Here is a 16,899-nt window from a genome sequence, read left to right as displayed (position 1 = left end):
TTAAGCCCTGTGAGTCTCTTGTCTCTGGTTGCGTCAGTCTGTCAATACGGTACAGATAGTGGGCAAGGAGGGAGGTCTCAGGCGTGGAGTTTTACAAAAATAAAAGGACTTTAATAGTCAAAGAATCAAAAATTAAACTCGAAAACCATTCCACCCGAGAAAAAGGGGAAGGATGGAAAAAACAAAGATCTTACAAAAAACCCCAACATGAACTATGAATTACGTGGCATGACGATGACGAGATGAGAGACAAGAGACTCACAGGGCTTAAATACACAAGGGAGGTGCAGGTGATTGGACACAGCAGGTGATTGGACTCAGGCACGGCAGACAATCACAGGGGATGACAGCACAAGGCAGGAAGTGAAGTTATCCAGGAACACAAGAGACATGAAACTACAAAATAAAACAAGACAAGAACCCAAACCGTGACAGTATTAATTCTGCACTTATTTTTGAATTAGTCCTGGCGAATATACTGTTTCATAACATGTTTTATTTTACTATTGCTGTAGGTTATTTTACAGCACCGGTGCAGGGAGTTTATTATTTTATTTTTACCTCCTTCTCCTGGAAAGTCGATGGGACCAGCACTGGCGGTTTGTACCTAAACGGAAACCGTATGGTGTCATGGCACTACTCTGTTCAAGCTGGTCCTCTCTCTGGATCTAACAGCGCCGTCCTGCAGCTGCAAGCTGGAGACAAAGTCAATGTTCGTCTGGTGGCTAACAACATGATCGGTGATAATCACAATCACTACTCCACATTCAGTGGTTTTTATCTTTTCCCAGTGTGAAGTGTATACAAAATAATTACACACTTTCCTTGAAATTAATTTTAACAATAGTCGAAAGATTCATAGCATGTTTATTAGCTCAAACAAAAGTGATTTCTATCATTGAAGCTTAACAAATATATGGTATATAACTTTTAAAGTGAAAAGACATATCTGTCAATTAATTCTGGGATTTTTATTTCAATAAAAACTATTGAAATATTTTTTTTTCTGGTATGAATCTTACATTTCAGAACATTTTTCCATCATATCCGTCATAATACCAAAACCATGATTTATTAAATATATTATTCAACCATGATATTGGACGTCATCAATCATTATGTCATTTATTCACAATGTTAAGAAAAGCTCTCTAAAACTGTCAACAATGGGTGTAGTTACAAATACACACTCCTGTATTCTTTCACAATTTGCAGAAAATTCTGTCTGAAATATATTTTCTGGATTCTTTGGTTACAATTTGATATGCACTCACTCGAACCACAGTTCTTTATCCAAACAGTACTACCCAAATAAAGTGTGACCTCTTGTAATGAATCAATTACCTTGGCACAAATGGTTTAACCCCTGCCTGTTAACTGTTGAGAATCATTCAGTTTGAGTCAAGAATTATTAAAATGTTATATTTTATGTAATATTAATACATGCAATTAAATGAATAATATGCAGAAAACAAACTACTTGTATTGCATCATTAAAAAGAAAAGGAATACTTCTTTCCCAATTATGTATTAACCAACAACCAACAATATATGATTACACAATAACTGTTAATGAAATCATAATGATTATCCGCCAGTTAACAGGAGCATAAATACCCAGCAGGGGGACAAAAGAAAACATTACCTAAAAGCAGGTATTGTCTTCCACCACTTTTATACCATCATCCAGCGCATCCCCGAACCGCCGATCTCCTCGGTTTTCTCTCATGTGAAGGTGATGAGGTACTCCGGGTAGGCCTGGTCATCGTGGAAGATCACAAACATGGAGGGCTGCTGCTGGTTGTCCACCAAACTGTCGAAGCAGTCGGTGGGGTCGGCGCCTCGAGCGGGGGTCTTCTTCATGGAAGGTTTCCCGAGCGTGTAACGGCCGGTCAGGACACGAGCCACGTAGAGCCTCCTCAAGCCTGACGCGTCCGCTGGGCAGTATCTCGATGCCGAATACTCTGCATCCACCGCAAAGTAAACTCCCTTACCAAACAGGACTACATGGAAGTACACAAAAAGGGACAATTGGAGACACAAAAACACAACATGTCTTCTCTCAGACTAGTGGAATGAAAAAAAACACTGAATATATATTTTGGTTCTTTTTAATGGTCTGCACATCTTTGCCTCTATAGTTCTCCTAAATTCAACAGCAGTTAGCATTAGAATTGATTGATACCCTTATTTTCTCATTTAAACATCAGTAGCACCTTCCAAATGTTCCCTACTTGGTATTTATGGAGCGATTTGTTCATTTCATTCATAAAAACATGGAGAAAATGAACAGAAACAGAATTTAGAGTGTTACAAGGAAAAATACAATGTTAATCCAATGGTAAAAATCAGGCTGACTAAACAAAATATGAACTACTACTTGTCTACTCTCTGCTTCCATGTGACGAAGCTGCTTACCGCGTTCTCCTGCGTAGCTCCTGTTGAATCCGCCTCTCTCGATGCAGTGAGACGACTCTGCCGACGTGCCGTGGTAGAGATACATCTCCCCGGGGTCTGCGGGGTCGTTCTTTTTAGATATGCGTTGCTTACACACAGTGTAGGCATTCCACAGGTGGTAGTTCTGCAACCGCTCCATCTGAAATCAGAAGGCGATCAATGACTCGTCCTGGACCGAGGATGGTTGGATCTTTTGATGTGTTTTTTTTGCGCCTCATCACAGTCACTTTTTGGATGTTGCGTGGAGCCGTTTTGAAGAAGCCCCTGGCTACGGTCTGGAACTCTGCTGAACTGGGGTTCAGCGTGACCTTTTTGAACACGTCTCCATGCATCGGTTCCCATTGTGCTGGCAACTCCAAAGCTGAAGCAGAAGTCACACGGTTAGACATTAAAGAACTAGAGAGTGGCGGAATATATATGTACAACTTCAAAATGTGACATACGCGATTCAGACTCGATCCGCTTCACCTCGTACACGACGCCCGTTTGCCAATCGGTGGCTTCTCGTGCCCTTAGGTTGACTTTCAACTCCCCGCCGTCTTGTGCCGTCACATCTACGGACACCTTTCCCTTCAGGTGAGCGTCCTCCAGCACGTAGTTGTCGTGCAGGCTGAGCTCCTGCCAGGTTCCTTTTTCATCCCGAATCGACCACTGCACAACCAAAGCGATCATGGCTTCTTCTTTATCTTGGAGTTCTCTGCAAAGGGCCTTTTGGGTTGCTCGGTTTACAAGTTCAACGACGGGGGACACCTCCTCTGGGAGGCCCGTCAGCACATACACCTCTCCTCCTGACCCCGACGGATCACCAGCTCTGGCTGCGTTTCCTCCCCGGTTGCAGTTCTCCCCCTGAGGACGTCTCCTGCACTCCAGGCTTATACCCGAGACTTTGACCTTGGCCTGCACCGCCTCCAGCTCCATCCCATCGAGCCTAGATACATGATCTACATCCACCTCTCTCTCTACCAGCTGGTTCTGCAGGATCCCCTCCAAGCTTCTTTGGACTGTGCCGATGGTCTCTCGGCCACAACTGATCACGCTCATTACAGCAGGCGGGGGCTTTGAAGACATGAAGGTTTGGCCTTGAGCTGTTGGAGTTTTCGGGGTTCTTGACAACTTCTTAAGTATTTGTTTAGCTTTTTCTTAAAAACAAAAAATGGAGACACAACATTTTATCAGTTATTTAAGCTCAGATACGATGTGATAATTTTGATACATTTGTCATAATATTATGGTCTTGTAAATGGACACAAATTGAATTGATTAAGTCTGTGCGTCTGAGAAGGAGAGCATATATATATATAAACCATTATATATGTTAATCCTACTATTTACCAACATATCAATATGTTGTAAAGAAGAAAAAAGAATGTTCTTTACAATAAAATAGATTTTATAAATTATTTAAGCTTTGGAAGAAATGGCAAAGATGTCGGTGAAAACATTATTTTGGACAGAAATTTCTCAAAAACTGTAATTTAATTATGTTAATTAAGTTGAATAGCTGGTTTTCATTTGACGGAAACAATCTCAACTTCTGTTGGAGAATAACCACCTAAAGTAAAACTGAAAGCTAATCTCAGCCTCAAATGAAATGTTTTTTTTGTTCTAGTTAACAAAAATGTGAATGTTACTAACCTCACAAACGTGGGTAAAAATGAAACTAATATCAAGTAGCTAATGTTATTTTTAAACTTGATACATGAAAACAAACCTTTAGGACCGGGGGGGCGAGCGACCGTTCGTCCAAAGCGTTTCTCCAGCTCTGACCTACAAAAAGATATTACAGGACAGGAAGTTTGAAACAACGCTACATAGTAACATTTTTCCTTTTTGTATGAGTGAGATTTTTGTCTGACCTGAAAGCCTGAAAGACCGATGGCTGGAGGATGACAATGCGGATGAGTGTGAGGGAATGTGGTTTCATTTTGCTGATGGCTGAGGTCATGCCATCCAGCATGGCGTTACAAGCTTCTGTAGAGTCCATTCCAGCCTCACCTGATGGAATGTGCACAGAATGATCAGGTACCGCAAGCTTGGATGTAAACCTCAACCTACATTAGTGTGGTTGAGACAAATCTTAATGAACAAGTACACAAATAAACACACAAGCACACAGCACAAACCAGTATTGATGGCTGGGAAGGCCACTGAGCTGTAGCATTTGCTCTCACACTGCTTCAGTATTTTTTTGATTTTCTTCCGGATAACTTGAGTGTCACCCTTGAAGCTTGCATGAATGATTTCCCTGCAGGCAAGGAGGCCGGGTCCCGTGGTGCACATGCAGTCTGGTGGAATGCCCACTGACGAAAGACATGAAAACATATGTCATTGTGAGAAAAAAAACGGAATTTATTTGTATATAAGATTCTGGTTGAAGAAAATGTAGTACAAATTTAATTCAAACCTCCAGAAAATAGGCAATAGTAAATGTGAATCATTAATTTATTTCAGTGTCCATCTTTCACCGTCTTATTAAACCACTACTGAGTAATGTGCATGTCCATGAATTCCTTTTTATTTCCCTCTCCAGGCTTACTTTGGGCCAGCTGTGCTTGGACATCGGGCCCTGCTGCAGTCATGATGGCCTTAGACACACCTGTGGAGTTTGTGAGCACACAGTGTGATGCAGGATCTCAAATATCGACATAATGTACACGTTACAAAAAAATGAAACCGGTCTGAGGTGCTGTAGTTCTCTGCACGTACATTTAAACTCAATCAAAACCATTCGAAATGTAGATCATACCAAGAGGTTTCTTGAAGTCAGTGGTGTTGATAATGGCATCAACCCTCTCATTAATGATGTCACCACGGACAAGCTGAAGCTTGACTCCGCCCAGCATGGCTGTGACCTCACTATCGGTTTGGGAAACATGGCAGTAAAAGGACGCTAAATAAAGAAAAATAAAAAAATGAAGTACAGATTTGATTTAATATTTTGAAAATAAATATGCATTCATATTTCAATATTTACAAAAAATCATCTTGCTGTGTTATGTTTGTTTCTACTAGCATAATCGTGTTTCACAGCTGACGGGCCTTCACAGCGGGTCTTTAGCATGCTCTTGATCATATAGTGCCGCCCCCAGACTACTTTTATACAAATGCAATTTATTTCTTTCTGTAAGTAAGTGTTTGACACCCATGATTTTGACCTTTGTCAGCATCGTCAGTGAATCCTCCGACACGCAGGGTTTCCTGGGCAGACTGGAAGGCCTGTAGTGGTGAAGTGAAGCATTCAATTCCAGTTGACAAAAACTATTGCACTCCCTTTTTGTCATAAGGCACCGCTGTTGCATTATCTTTACCTTCCTAGAATCTTTGTCAGTGGGGTGGATGATAAAACGGACCAGGAGAGATGTTCTGGTGACACGGTCCTGTTCAAATTTTCGGACCTCCTCGAGTAAAACCTTGCATGCCAGGCTGTGTGGAAAACGCAGGGCAACACCGGTACCAAGCACAGGGAAGGCAACTGAACGGAAGCCTCTGATATTACAGGAATTTAAAACTGTTCTGATGCCCGATCTCAGCGCCTGCAATAATAAAGGGTTACTAAAAACTAGAAACATCAATGCACGGACACAGCCGAGACAAACATGATTGCACAAAAACCTAAAAGGACATATTCAACAGACAAATTCACCTGGATGGCAACTCCATGTTGATTATTATCCCAGGGAAGAAGGTTGAGGAAGAACACTCCTTTAGATTGAAGGCTAGGCAAGCCCACCACCAGGACCGTGCCACCAGGCAAAGTTGGCCCTCCTGCTTCCTTATAAAACCCTGCAGTCAGCTCAGGTCCAACGATTTGTGACAAAATTGATCCAACACGAGACGAGGTGGGATTATGGCCAACCATAGGGGTTACCAGGCAATCCACCTAGGAGATTACAACAAAATAATGTATTTCCGGTTAACACTGAAATGTTCCTTACGACCAGTGTTTTACCAAGAAAGTATCTTCGGTCTGGTACACAGCCACTGGAGAAGATTAGCTTGTGAAACAACATTTACAACAATTTAGCTTAATTTCACCTGCTGGGTCTCCACAGATCCCTGAACAATCTCCACAAGGACGCCATGTTCAGGAGCTCCAGCAGTGGCTCCCATTTGAAACCCCGGATCTCTGGGTACCTTGCTTCCGCTACTTATCCCGTGGAGATGACGGTCACATGCTTCCTGCATAGCCCTAACCACCTCTACTTTGGTATCAATTAGAATGATTCTACTCAGCCTTCGCCCTCCCTGACTGCCAAACTTCTTAACAGCATTTACAATAGCGTCAGAGCACAATGCGACAGGTACACCAAACACACCTGAGCTGATGCACGGGATGGCTATTGACCTGGACCCCATTGACTCTGCTGAATTCAGAGCAGACTGGATAGCTGTTTCCAGTAAGATCCTCTCTCTGCCACCTGATTTTCCTCCCACAGGCCCGATAGCATGCAGCAGACTTTTGCAATTTAAGTTCCCCCCTGTGGTCACCACTACATGACCTGTAGGAACTTTTCCCCGCTGCTTCACTATAGCTCTGCACTCCTTCTGCACCTCAGGGCCACCTGCTTTACTTAAAGCAGCAGCGACCCCTCCTTTGTGCTCCAGATCTTCATTGGCAGCGTTCACCAGGACATCAGCTTCCTGTTTTGTGATGTCACCCTGACGCACCAGCACCTGGAACCCATCACGAAGGCTGTAGCTAGCAACTGTTGTGTTTACTTCACTTAGTCCTGCACCAGATGCCAAAATCTGTCTTGTAGCGTGAGGTTGTTCTTGAAGCTGTATGAGACACTTCTGAGAATGAGCAACACTTAAAATGGCATCTCTTCCAGAGGCACTTTCGAAATACCTTCCTGCCCCTGGTAGAGCAATGGTCACTCTATCCTGCACAAGGGTTTTCAGAAATGGACCAAGCCTGTTACTGACCTCAGTCACCTTTCCGGGTGGACCTTTCAGGACCACTGTGGGCTGAGATGAAGATGTTAAAGGATGGATTGTGACCCCTGAACTATCAAAACTATGCAGCTTTAGAAATTCTGGTAACCCCTTGACTAACTCTGGGTAAGGAAGATTGACTTGGCAATCGACAGTGCTAAACTCATCCGAAATAAACTGGACGACAACTTGATTCAGCTCTTGAACCTCTTTGGTTTGGCCCAATAGGCACACCATGCTGTCAGGGCCAAACACAACCTGAGCCCTGTAATGGCCCTGGTTCATCTCAATTGTCTTTGACTTTAGCTTTTCACAAAGATCAGCCGGCAGTGAGGAGCAGTTAGGGATATCAATCTTGACTTCCTTGAACATTTCTTGGATTTTTTTTCCCAAGTCATCCAGTTTATTGGCAGAGACAGAAAAGAAACGTACCTCTGTGTCTCGTAATTCAATTTCCACTTTACCACCAACCCCTAAAAAGTCCCATAGCTCACCTGGGCCACTGTATGCCTTTCTTAAGAAGGACAAAAGACGTGGGCTCATGTTAGAAACGGTCCTTTCTAAAACAAGTTTCTCGTGCTGAGAGATACAATCTCCAGCCTTAAGAATCTCTTCGACAGAACCTTCCAAAACTATTTGACCTGCAGCTTCCTGCGTGACCTTCACTTCGGGAAAATCTTGTTCCAATCTTTGCTCAATTTCTTTCCAGAGGAGGCGGAGCTTAGCCTCACCCAGTCGACAGGTCCTCTTTTGCTTCACGTGACCTGACCGTCGCTTAACATGCGAGTCGTTAATATCCATCAACCTGGCGTTGACTTGAGAACGCTCCCCAACCACAACGACCATCCCAACATCGCTGTACACCTTCACCTCACTTGTGGCCTGACGAGTGCTGCAGGGCTGAAGCAGGGCTTTAACCTTGTGAGGGTCCGCCTCATAGTGGCACAGGTAGCCACCAAAGAGCTTGTCTACCTCGGCTCTCCAGTTACTGACTGCAGCACCAGCTTGAGCTAACCGGCTAACTAGAACCCTGTCCTCCTCTGGGTACAGCTGGGCCGAGCAGGCCACAGAGGTGAGTCCCTTATCTAGTTCTTTCTTAGCGTGGGGGCACTCGTTCAGATAACGTAGCAGGTGAGAATCAAGTCGCAGTTCATAGTCTTCGTCTCTTGTTAGCCGGCTTGAGGTGAGACTTGACGGCTGTGTCTGCTGGAAGGACATACGTTACATTGAGTTTGGACTTTAGTACAATGACATGTAAAGTATATGACAACATTAAGAAAGATTTGATGTTGAGTTATTGATGTTCATTCCAGAAGAGAGTTCAAAACAAAAATGATCGGACTTTAAGAGCTAAGTTCTACAACTTAATGTCATTCAACTTCAATTTGGACACATACCCTCAAGCATTTCTATTAAAAAATGAAATCATTTATATCAATGTGATCTGATTAAGTGCATGTGATGCTTTACATTGCTAACATTGTAGCTTTTAAAACCAGTTGGATATTAATTATCCCAAATAGTGTATTGTGCAAAAGTTTCTCCAAGACACAGTTTAAGAAGACTTTCCACTCTGACCTGTGATGATGTCGGGTCCAGGTTTGGGCTATATGACTTGCTTGTAGCCGAGGATGTGATGGGAGGGTCGGTGGAAGGTCCCGGGGTGCTTCTCACAGTCAGTACCAGGGGAACCCCCGCGAAGTCCAACACATGTACAGATTTCTGCAAGACTCTTTCTTGAGCTGGGACATAAAAGTATTTTAATAGATCAGTGAAGGGCACAATGGGTTAGGGGGCCCTTGGGGCACCATAATAATCAATCTTTGGCCCTTTCTCAATATGCGTTCTTGTGTGGACTTTTGTCCTCGCAAACTTGTAAAACGTCGTAAAACTTCCTGTTTGCCGACGTCCTCAGTGACTGCAAGCCCTCACTGTTTCCACCTGTGTCTCATCTGAAGCGGGCCAGAAAGATTGTAGCCGACCCCTCTCACCCGGGACATGAACTGTTTGTGCCCCTTCCATCCGGCAGAAGGCCGGGTCCTCCCCTGACTGACTCTTCATTCCATGTACATACACTTTGTCACTTTCACTCGTCTCTTTCTGTTAGCTGGTGCACTTTATCTTTATTTTCATTTTCATTTTTTATTTTATCTTTACTTCTTAACTTACTAACCCATAGCTTTAGTTTTTACTAACCCATAGCATATATTTTATTATACATATATATTTTTTATTCCTGCACTAAGTTGTCTGTTGTCCATTATTGTACTGTCTGCTGTCATGCACCAACCACTAAGTCAAATTCCATGTATGTCTGACATATGATGGCAATAAACGATTCCTGATTCCTGATAAAATTAAACTTTTCACCTCAATAACATTTTATGTGTTTCTTCCATCTAATATGGTTACAACTTAGAAATACACCTGTCAGTGTAATCATGTTCAGCAGCACCAAAGTACAGCTCCTCCTCTTCTTCTTCTTTAGAAAGATCCTAAAATACTTATCAGTCTAGAACTGTAATAACAAAGTGTTGCAAGACCAGCTGACGCCGTGACGTCATCAAGTCAGTTATTGTTCCAATTGCGGAAACGACCGTTCCTCCGGGACCGCGAGTCCGTTCTCGCCATCTTAGTTATTGAGAAAGGGACTTTCTGTTATGGCATTTTGAATAAACTGGCACACACAAAACTACAAAGAGCTCAACAACTAACAGAAGAAAGTACCGGGAAATGGCCACTGAGACACAAAGAGACACACCGGATGACTACAAAGAGAAACAATCACCACTGAAGTCGAAAGGCCTGTTGTGTCATATTCCGTGTCCCCCATCCCCCCCCCCCCCCACACACACACCCGGGGAGCCCGCAGCACGTTCTTTAAAGAGCGCTCGTCCGAGAGGGAAACTGGAATGGACAGTGAATACATACGGAGGAGTGCCCGAATGAAGTTCTTTTTCTTACCCTCTCTTTTATTGAAAGAGATGCTGTACACGTCACCGTGTACGTTGGTTATCGGGCCGCAGTCCCCTCCTCCGGATTTGCGACTCACGTTAAAGTATCTCTCGGTTTTCTTCTGCCTCTCTGCGTCCAGACTGGCGCACTCAAAAAAGATGGGATACAGGTAAATGTCCCCCATGGTGACGGCCGACCCAGGCGTGATCACCTGTGGAGCAGCCACCTGGAATGTGGCGGAACCTCTTCAAGTCAAAAGTGAAAGTAAATGTAGCCCAGGACTATTCTTAAAGAAGACCGAGCAGTTGACGGGATGTTAAAGAAAGGTGGAAAACTTTGTAAAGGTTAACAGTGTGTGTTACATCTAAAGGGATTTAGGAGCAGTCCTTAACAATATTAATATAATATCCATGTGTTGTATAATCATGGTGAACCGTTGTGTTCCTGTTACCGTACAGAAAGTCAATCATTTGTCTTCATCCACAGAAATCCATAGAAAATAAACTGAATACCACTATATTCAGGGAAAGCATTATTTTTATTGAAATCATTTCATCAAAAGGTAAATGTAGGTGTTTTTTAAGTCATTTCACGCACAGGGGTGGCCTGCATTTCCTCTCTGATCTTCTCTTACATTAAACTAATACGAGGAATTAAGAAAAAGATTTTACATTATATTTAAATTATGTTTAAAATGTCTACTCAAGCAAAGCAGAAAAGATTTATATATTTATTTTCTCTTACTGTACCACACCGAAGAGATGCATGAAAAAAGTATTGCAGGGTTACATTTAAATCCAACATGACGTCTCCCGCCAGTGAGTTGTGATTATGAGTGATTCCTGAACTCAATTTACGGCACAGATGAAATTATAAGCTCCCTCCTCCGGCAGAGCGAACCAATCGCCTCCTCCTCCTCTCGACCTCATGGCCGCGGCGATGTCGCACCCCTCCGTCTTGTTGCCAGCCGCCCAGTTGCTGAAGCAGAGCATCTCGTCGCTGACCCAGAACCAGAACCCCAGAGGGCAGCTGTAGCGCAGCCCCACCCAGACAAAGGGGGTGTCGGCCCCCCTGGCTCTCTGTTGGACCCACTCCTGCCAGTGACTGTCGGTGACGGAGGCCAGGTCCTGGTGGTGTTCTCTGCAGTAGTCCACGGCCTCCTCCCAGGTCCTTTTCTCCTTGATCAGGATCAATTTGTCTGTTGGGGAGGAAATGAAGACAAAACGGGGGTGTTTGAATTACTGCTCGGATGCGTGGTGGTCGTGGCGATGACCTTTAAATGCCTTCTGCAAGGAAACTTTAAATGGGATCCATTGGAAGAAATTAGAGGTTCCTCTTTGTTTTGGACTCTATACCCACTGGATCACACTTTTGTTTTAAGGCTACACTGTGAAAAAAGATCCTACTTTTATGGAAAATGAATATATTTTTTTCTGTTTTTTTTAATTATGTGCAAAAATCGTTTTCAAAATAAGGATATTACCTGTGTTATGCTAATAAAGACAAATTACATTTTGTTGGAAAAAATACTGTAGTAGTGTTTTCTTAAATTACATTCAAATCATGTAAAATAACGAGTTATCTCTTTCCATGAAGGTTTAAATCCATACTAACTATTTAGCTATTCTCACGGTAATTTTAAGGTAAATTGCTACATTTAACATTAGCTTGTTGGCACGATTCTGTGTCCCATCCAGAAAAACATGGAAAGTTCAGATCGTTTCACTGACTCGGGTCTATGAATCTTGTTCAGTAAAATGAACAAATCTTTTTTCGAGTCATTCGTTCATTCCAACGGGGGGGGGGGTTGCTAAACATTTTATAGTCAATTCCCTGGCCTTAATACGTCCACTGCAAACACGTGTGATATTCTTGCCCAAGGACAAGAGCACCCCCACCGAGAGGGGACGCACGCCACGCTAAGGGCGACGACAAGAGATGAGCTATGGGGCAATCGGTCCTCCAGCCGCGACCCACCCAGCCCTCGGAGCCAATCCTTATTCCCAAGTTAAGTATCCGATTTGCCGACAGCATCATGAAGGAGTCTACGAAACCCACGGGGGGGGGGGGGGGGGGGGGGGAACAAAAGGCAGAAGGAGCTCATAGACGAGTGCTTACCGTTGTAGCAGAAGAAGGGGTGTTCTTCATCGCAATCATCTGAGCTCCATTTCCCATCGGACACAGTCGCACATTTCTGGTCTTTGTCATCGTTTTCATCACTGTCTTTATCTTGTTCTGATATTTTCTCCCAGTATCTGAAAGAGGAACTGCTCTCATCGGACCACTTCCAGGTGTCTCTGAACAGGCCGATCCACAGGCATTTGTTCTCTTTACGCAGGCTTGTGAACTTTTGATCATTTAGCTGTTTACGTCCACTCATCAGGTCTTTGAAATTTTCTCTGCAGAAGCTCTGAGCCTCAAGCCAGGTCTTATTCTGTCCAATCAAATGGAAACTTTTTGGCTCTGTGTCTGTGGAATCAGAAAAAAGAGAGGAGGAAACGATTTTTTTTTTTAAATGTAGTAAAAAAAAAAAGAAAAGTACATGGAAAAATGCTGTTAGAAAGAATGATGTTCTGTTTGAAAATGACATTCTGAACCACATATCTCACCATTGTAGCAAACAAATTCATGTTTCTCAGCACAGGGGAAATCCAGCAAATCGTTATGCCGTGACACCACACAGTTCTTAGGGAAAGGACGATTATTCGGCTCCCTTTGTTTCCAGTTTGTCTCACTGTGGTTGAACTTCACCCCCGGCAGAGACCAGTGCCACGTCCCGTTGGCATTTCTTTGGTTCCGCAGCCCGATCCAGGCTTCACTTCGACTCTTTACTAAGTGACGTAGTCTCTCCGCATCCTCCATGTCGTAAGCTGTGGCCAGGTCGGTGTGGTTCTCTCTGCAATACGTCTGGGCTTCCTCCCAGGTCTTCATCTGCTCCACAAAGTGGTACTCGTAGAGGCGACCCAGGCCAAAGGAACACTCACCTGACCACAAAGAGAGCAAGAAAACTGTTACCAAATGTCATCACGCCCCTCGATTTAAATGTGGGGCTGTGGGTGCACTAAAGTAGTGTGAAAATTGCAAAAAACTGATTGTGGACGGATGAAATCCGAAGAGGAGCAGATGATCCACCTACCCATCAGAATGAGCACAAACAGGATGCTCGGCATGTTTTGCTCTGCTGGATCAAACTGACGTGAAACAATCATTTTAACAGCTTTAAAAACAATACCTGTCTCTCAGTGAAATGAGGAAGAGGAATGATGGGGAATATGCAAATAATAGTAAGAGCAGAACAAGACGCACCTATAAATGTTTGTTTTGTTCATAACATGTTGGTTACTTATCAACATATAAGCGTTGTGGCGCCTCCCTTTTAGCCTCCTCCATGCTTGCATTTGAATATTGAAAAGCAGAAGTCAGAGTCTTCTACAGAGGAGAAAGGATCCATTGTTGTGAAGAACGTGATTGACTGTCCTACGTGCACGACGGACGGTGTCATTCCCAAACAAAACGAAGGGTACTTTTTTCATTTTAACTGTGCTGAAAATACACATATTTCTGAGGATTAACGTGATGCCATAATTTAAAGCATGACCTTTGTTGTCTTTCTTTGTTGTCTTAGCTCATAGTTAACGTAACCAATCCCATCGTTTCACACTGGTACGGAATTAAATATTAATTTTGTCACAAATCCTTTTAAATTTTTCTTAATGTTAACTAAACTACTGAAACATTTAAATGCATCCGTTTACGTTAGTGTACATTTATTTTTATGTGTGTTTATTAGAAAAGACAAAGTGGAGGAAATGATTGGCCAATGAGGAGCGTTGTGGGGATCACGTGCCCTCTAGTGGCCATGATGCAGATTGCAGGAGGCTCAATTCAACAAAAACAAAACGATTCTTAATGATGTTCCACATCTGCTGATAGATCTCCTTCAAGCATTTTGAAAGTAGCAACAGTCAAATATCGGTTGTACATGTTTTATCAGATAATAGACACAATTTTCTCAATTTCATCACTTGATTAATGATTCCTTGATTGATTGATTTATTATGAGTGGAAAGTTTGCTTCTTGCCGCCCTCTGCTGGAATAAACCACTTGATCCAAACCTTCAAACCAATTCAGACTGGGAGCAGTGGGGAGGGGGATTCTACAATAAAATTACACGTATTACAGAGATTACAGGTATTTAATTGAGTAAATTATGCATACAAAAAGCATTACAAAAGGATGAATCATTATTAAACTTCCTTGAGGACAAAACAGGGGAGAGTTTTTTTTCGTCTGCGATATAAATTCAAGGAATGTCTAGTAAGCCTCAACAATAAAAAAAAGAAAAGAACCGTTTTACGTTTCCCAGAATGCCATCCCATGAACCCAGCGGATACACAAAAGTCACACCACGGCAAAACTAGCAGAATAAAGGTCCCGCCACCAGAAGCCGGGCTTTCAGCGCCTCAAGCAGATGGAATGAAACTCCATGCGAGCACTCTTTTTGAACCACTTATGAGCTCCTCCTGTTTCCATGGCACCAGACATGTCGCAATCATCCTCCTGCGTCCCCGGGGTCCAGTTCTTGTATCTGACGGCCTCGTCGGTGAGCCAGAACCAGAAGCCCAGGGTGCAGGTGTAGCGCAGCCCCATCCAGACGAAGGTAGTGTTGGCCCGCCTGGCCGTCTCTTGGACCCACGCCTGCTGACGGCGGTCGGTGACGGAGACGAGCTCCCGGTGGTTCTCCCTGCAGTGATCCAGGGCCTCCTCCCAGGTCTTGCTCTCATTGATCAGGATCACTTTGTCTGTCGGGGAGGAAATGGAGACAAAACGGGGGAGCAAACTGTTGACTGTTTGAATCGCTGCTGGGATGCGTGGTGGTCGTGACCATGACCTTTAAATGGCTTATAAAACACTTGATGGGATCCGCTGGACATGAGATGTGTTATTCATACGTAAGGCAGAAGGAGCTCAGAGTGCTCACCATCGTAGCAGAAGAAGGGACGTCTATCATTGCAATCTTCTGAGCTCCATTTCCCATCTGACACAGTCGCACATTTCTGGGCAGGATCTTTTGGTATTTCATCCCAGTTTCTGAAGGAGAAATCTTTCTCATCGGACCACGTCCAGGTGTCCCTGAACAGTCCGATCCACAGTGTTTTGTCATTGCCGTTTTTGTTTTGGACAGCTCCATACTCCTTTATGAACTCTGGGTCATTTAGCTGTTTGATTCCACTGACCAGGTCAATGTGATTTTCTCTGCAGTAGCTTTGAGCATCAAGCCATTTCATCTTATCTTTAATCAAGTGGAATCTTTTTGGCTCTGTTTCTGTGGAATGAACAGCAAAACGTCCAATGATTTATTAACATGATTCTACTGTTTCAGATTTTCACTTGATCAAAGTGTTTGGGATCATTAAGCCGAACAAATCAATTATTGTAAAATACCACACAAATCCAAAGTTTCTTTTTTTTTTATCCCCACATCCAAAAAACAGATGAAGTACACGTGGACATAGAATACTGCGTGTAGAATGACATTGACAATCTAACATTCTGAGCCACATCTCTCACCGTAGCAGATGAAATCTTTCTCATTAGTACAAGAGAAATCCAGCCATTCGCCATCCTGTATCCCAACACAGTCCTCAATACCATATATATCATTTGGCTCGTTATCTTTCCATTTTGCCTCACTGTCGTTGAACTTCTCCCCCGGCAGAGACCACTGCCACATCCTGTTGGCATTGGGTTTTGTCCGCAGCCCGATCCAGGCTTCACTTCGACTCTTCGCTGAGAGTCTCTCCACATCCTCCCTGTCGTACACTGTGGCCAGGTCGGTGTGGTTCTTTTGGCAATACGCCTGGGCTTCCTCCCAGGTCTTATTCTTCTGCACAAAGTGGTACTTGTAGAGGCGACCCAGGCAGAAGGAACACTCACCTGACCAAGGAGGAAGCAGAGCGGCGATGGAGCAGATGGCTTCTTCATTAAATTCATCGACTCACTTCCTCCTCTGGCATTTGACTTTTTACAATCATAAAGAAGAAAAAGATCCACTTACCCATCAGAATGAGCAGAAATAGGCTCTGCAGCATCTTGGCTCTGTTCGATTAGATGAAACTCACATTTTAGCCGACACACAAAATGTCTTTTATCAGCTCGGCTTGTTTACGCAAATTAACATGAATAAAATAAAAAATTCTGAGCTGCTGGGAGGTCCCTCGGGTTCTTTGTGCTGATGAATACATTTAGACTTTGTTACGGAAGGGAGGATTTTGGATTGACATTTACTCCAAAAGCATTTTCAAAATTAAAGAAATGATTGAAATGATTTTAATACAGATTAGATTCGGCTGGAAATAACGTCCAACTTTTGCAAATAATAAAAGGTTCAAATCAAAACAACACACCAGAGTGTGAACTCACATCTTTGGCATCTTGCTCCTTCTCCTCTGCAGATGACGACTGCTCTACGCCGTCGCTCCTCTTAACACACATGTCATCATTTGAATAGGAAAATATTGAGATGTCAGATCTTTTATGTCCAACACGGA

The 16,899-nt window shown here is 43.4% G+C and overlaps 2 protein-coding genes and 1 long non-coding RNA gene across 4 annotated transcripts; all 3 read right to left on the bottom strand.

Annotated features, from left to right (window-relative positions):
- Positions 1–950: 950 nt before the first annotated feature.
- Positions 951–10,558, bottom strand: LOC119222896 (protein mono-ADP-ribosyltransferase PARP14-like). 2 transcript variants are annotated; one of them, XM_062560186.1, is made up of 15 exons: positions 10,357–10,558; positions 8,971–9,134; positions 6,493–8,598; positions 6,101–6,337; positions 5,766–5,990; positions 5,613–5,673; positions 5,204–5,347; positions 4,994–5,053; positions 4,581–4,757; positions 4,314–4,452; positions 4,169–4,224; positions 2,901–3,596; positions 2,685–2,818; positions 2,419–2,596; positions 951–2,003 (listed from the first exon to the last, which is right to left on the bottom strand). In XM_062560186.1, exons 1-15 carry the CDS (start codon positions 10,529–10,531, stop codon positions 1,726–1,728), a joined length of 4,830 nt encoding a protein of 1,609 aa, XP_062416170.1. In that variant the 5' UTR covers positions 10,532–10,558; the 3' UTR covers positions 951–1,725. The 2 variants fall into 2 exon arrangements, with proteins under 2 accessions (XP_062416170.1, XP_062416187.1); XM_062560203.1 differs by having other exon boundaries at positions 6,493–8,595.
- A 6-nt stretch (positions 10,559–10,564) lies between these two features.
- On the bottom strand, positions 10,565–16,082 carry LOC119222988 (macrophage mannose receptor 1-like). Its single transcript, XM_062564195.1, has 5 exons — positions 16,043–16,082; positions 14,887–15,150; positions 12,957–13,331; positions 12,466–12,816; positions 10,565–11,545 (listed from the first exon to the last, which is right to left on the bottom strand). The coding sequence occupies exons 1-5, from the start codon at positions 16,080–16,082 to the stop codon at positions 11,196–11,198; spliced, it is 1,380 nt and encodes a 459-aa protein (XP_062420179.1). The 3' UTR covers positions 10,565–11,195.
- A 65-nt stretch (positions 16,083–16,147) lies between these two features.
- Positions 16,148–16,847, bottom strand: LOC119223107 (uncharacterized). Its single transcript, XR_005120892.2, has 3 exons — positions 16,772–16,847; positions 16,407–16,447; positions 16,148–16,285 (listed from the first exon to the last, which is right to left on the bottom strand). It is a non-coding gene; the product is annotated as an uncharacterized LOC119223107 (long non-coding RNA).
- Between the last annotated feature and the right edge of the window lie 52 nt (positions 16,848–16,899).

Source organism: Pungitius pungitius, chromosome 1 (assembly GCF_949316345.1).
Source record: "Pungitius pungitius chromosome 1, fPunPun2.1, whole genome shotgun sequence".
In the NCBI taxonomy this organism is placed as follows: Eukaryota; Metazoa; Chordata; class Actinopteri; order Perciformes; family Gasterosteidae; genus Pungitius; species Pungitius pungitius.
Note: the sequence above shows the minus strand (reverse complement) of the source record. Positions and strands in the feature narration are given on the sequence as shown.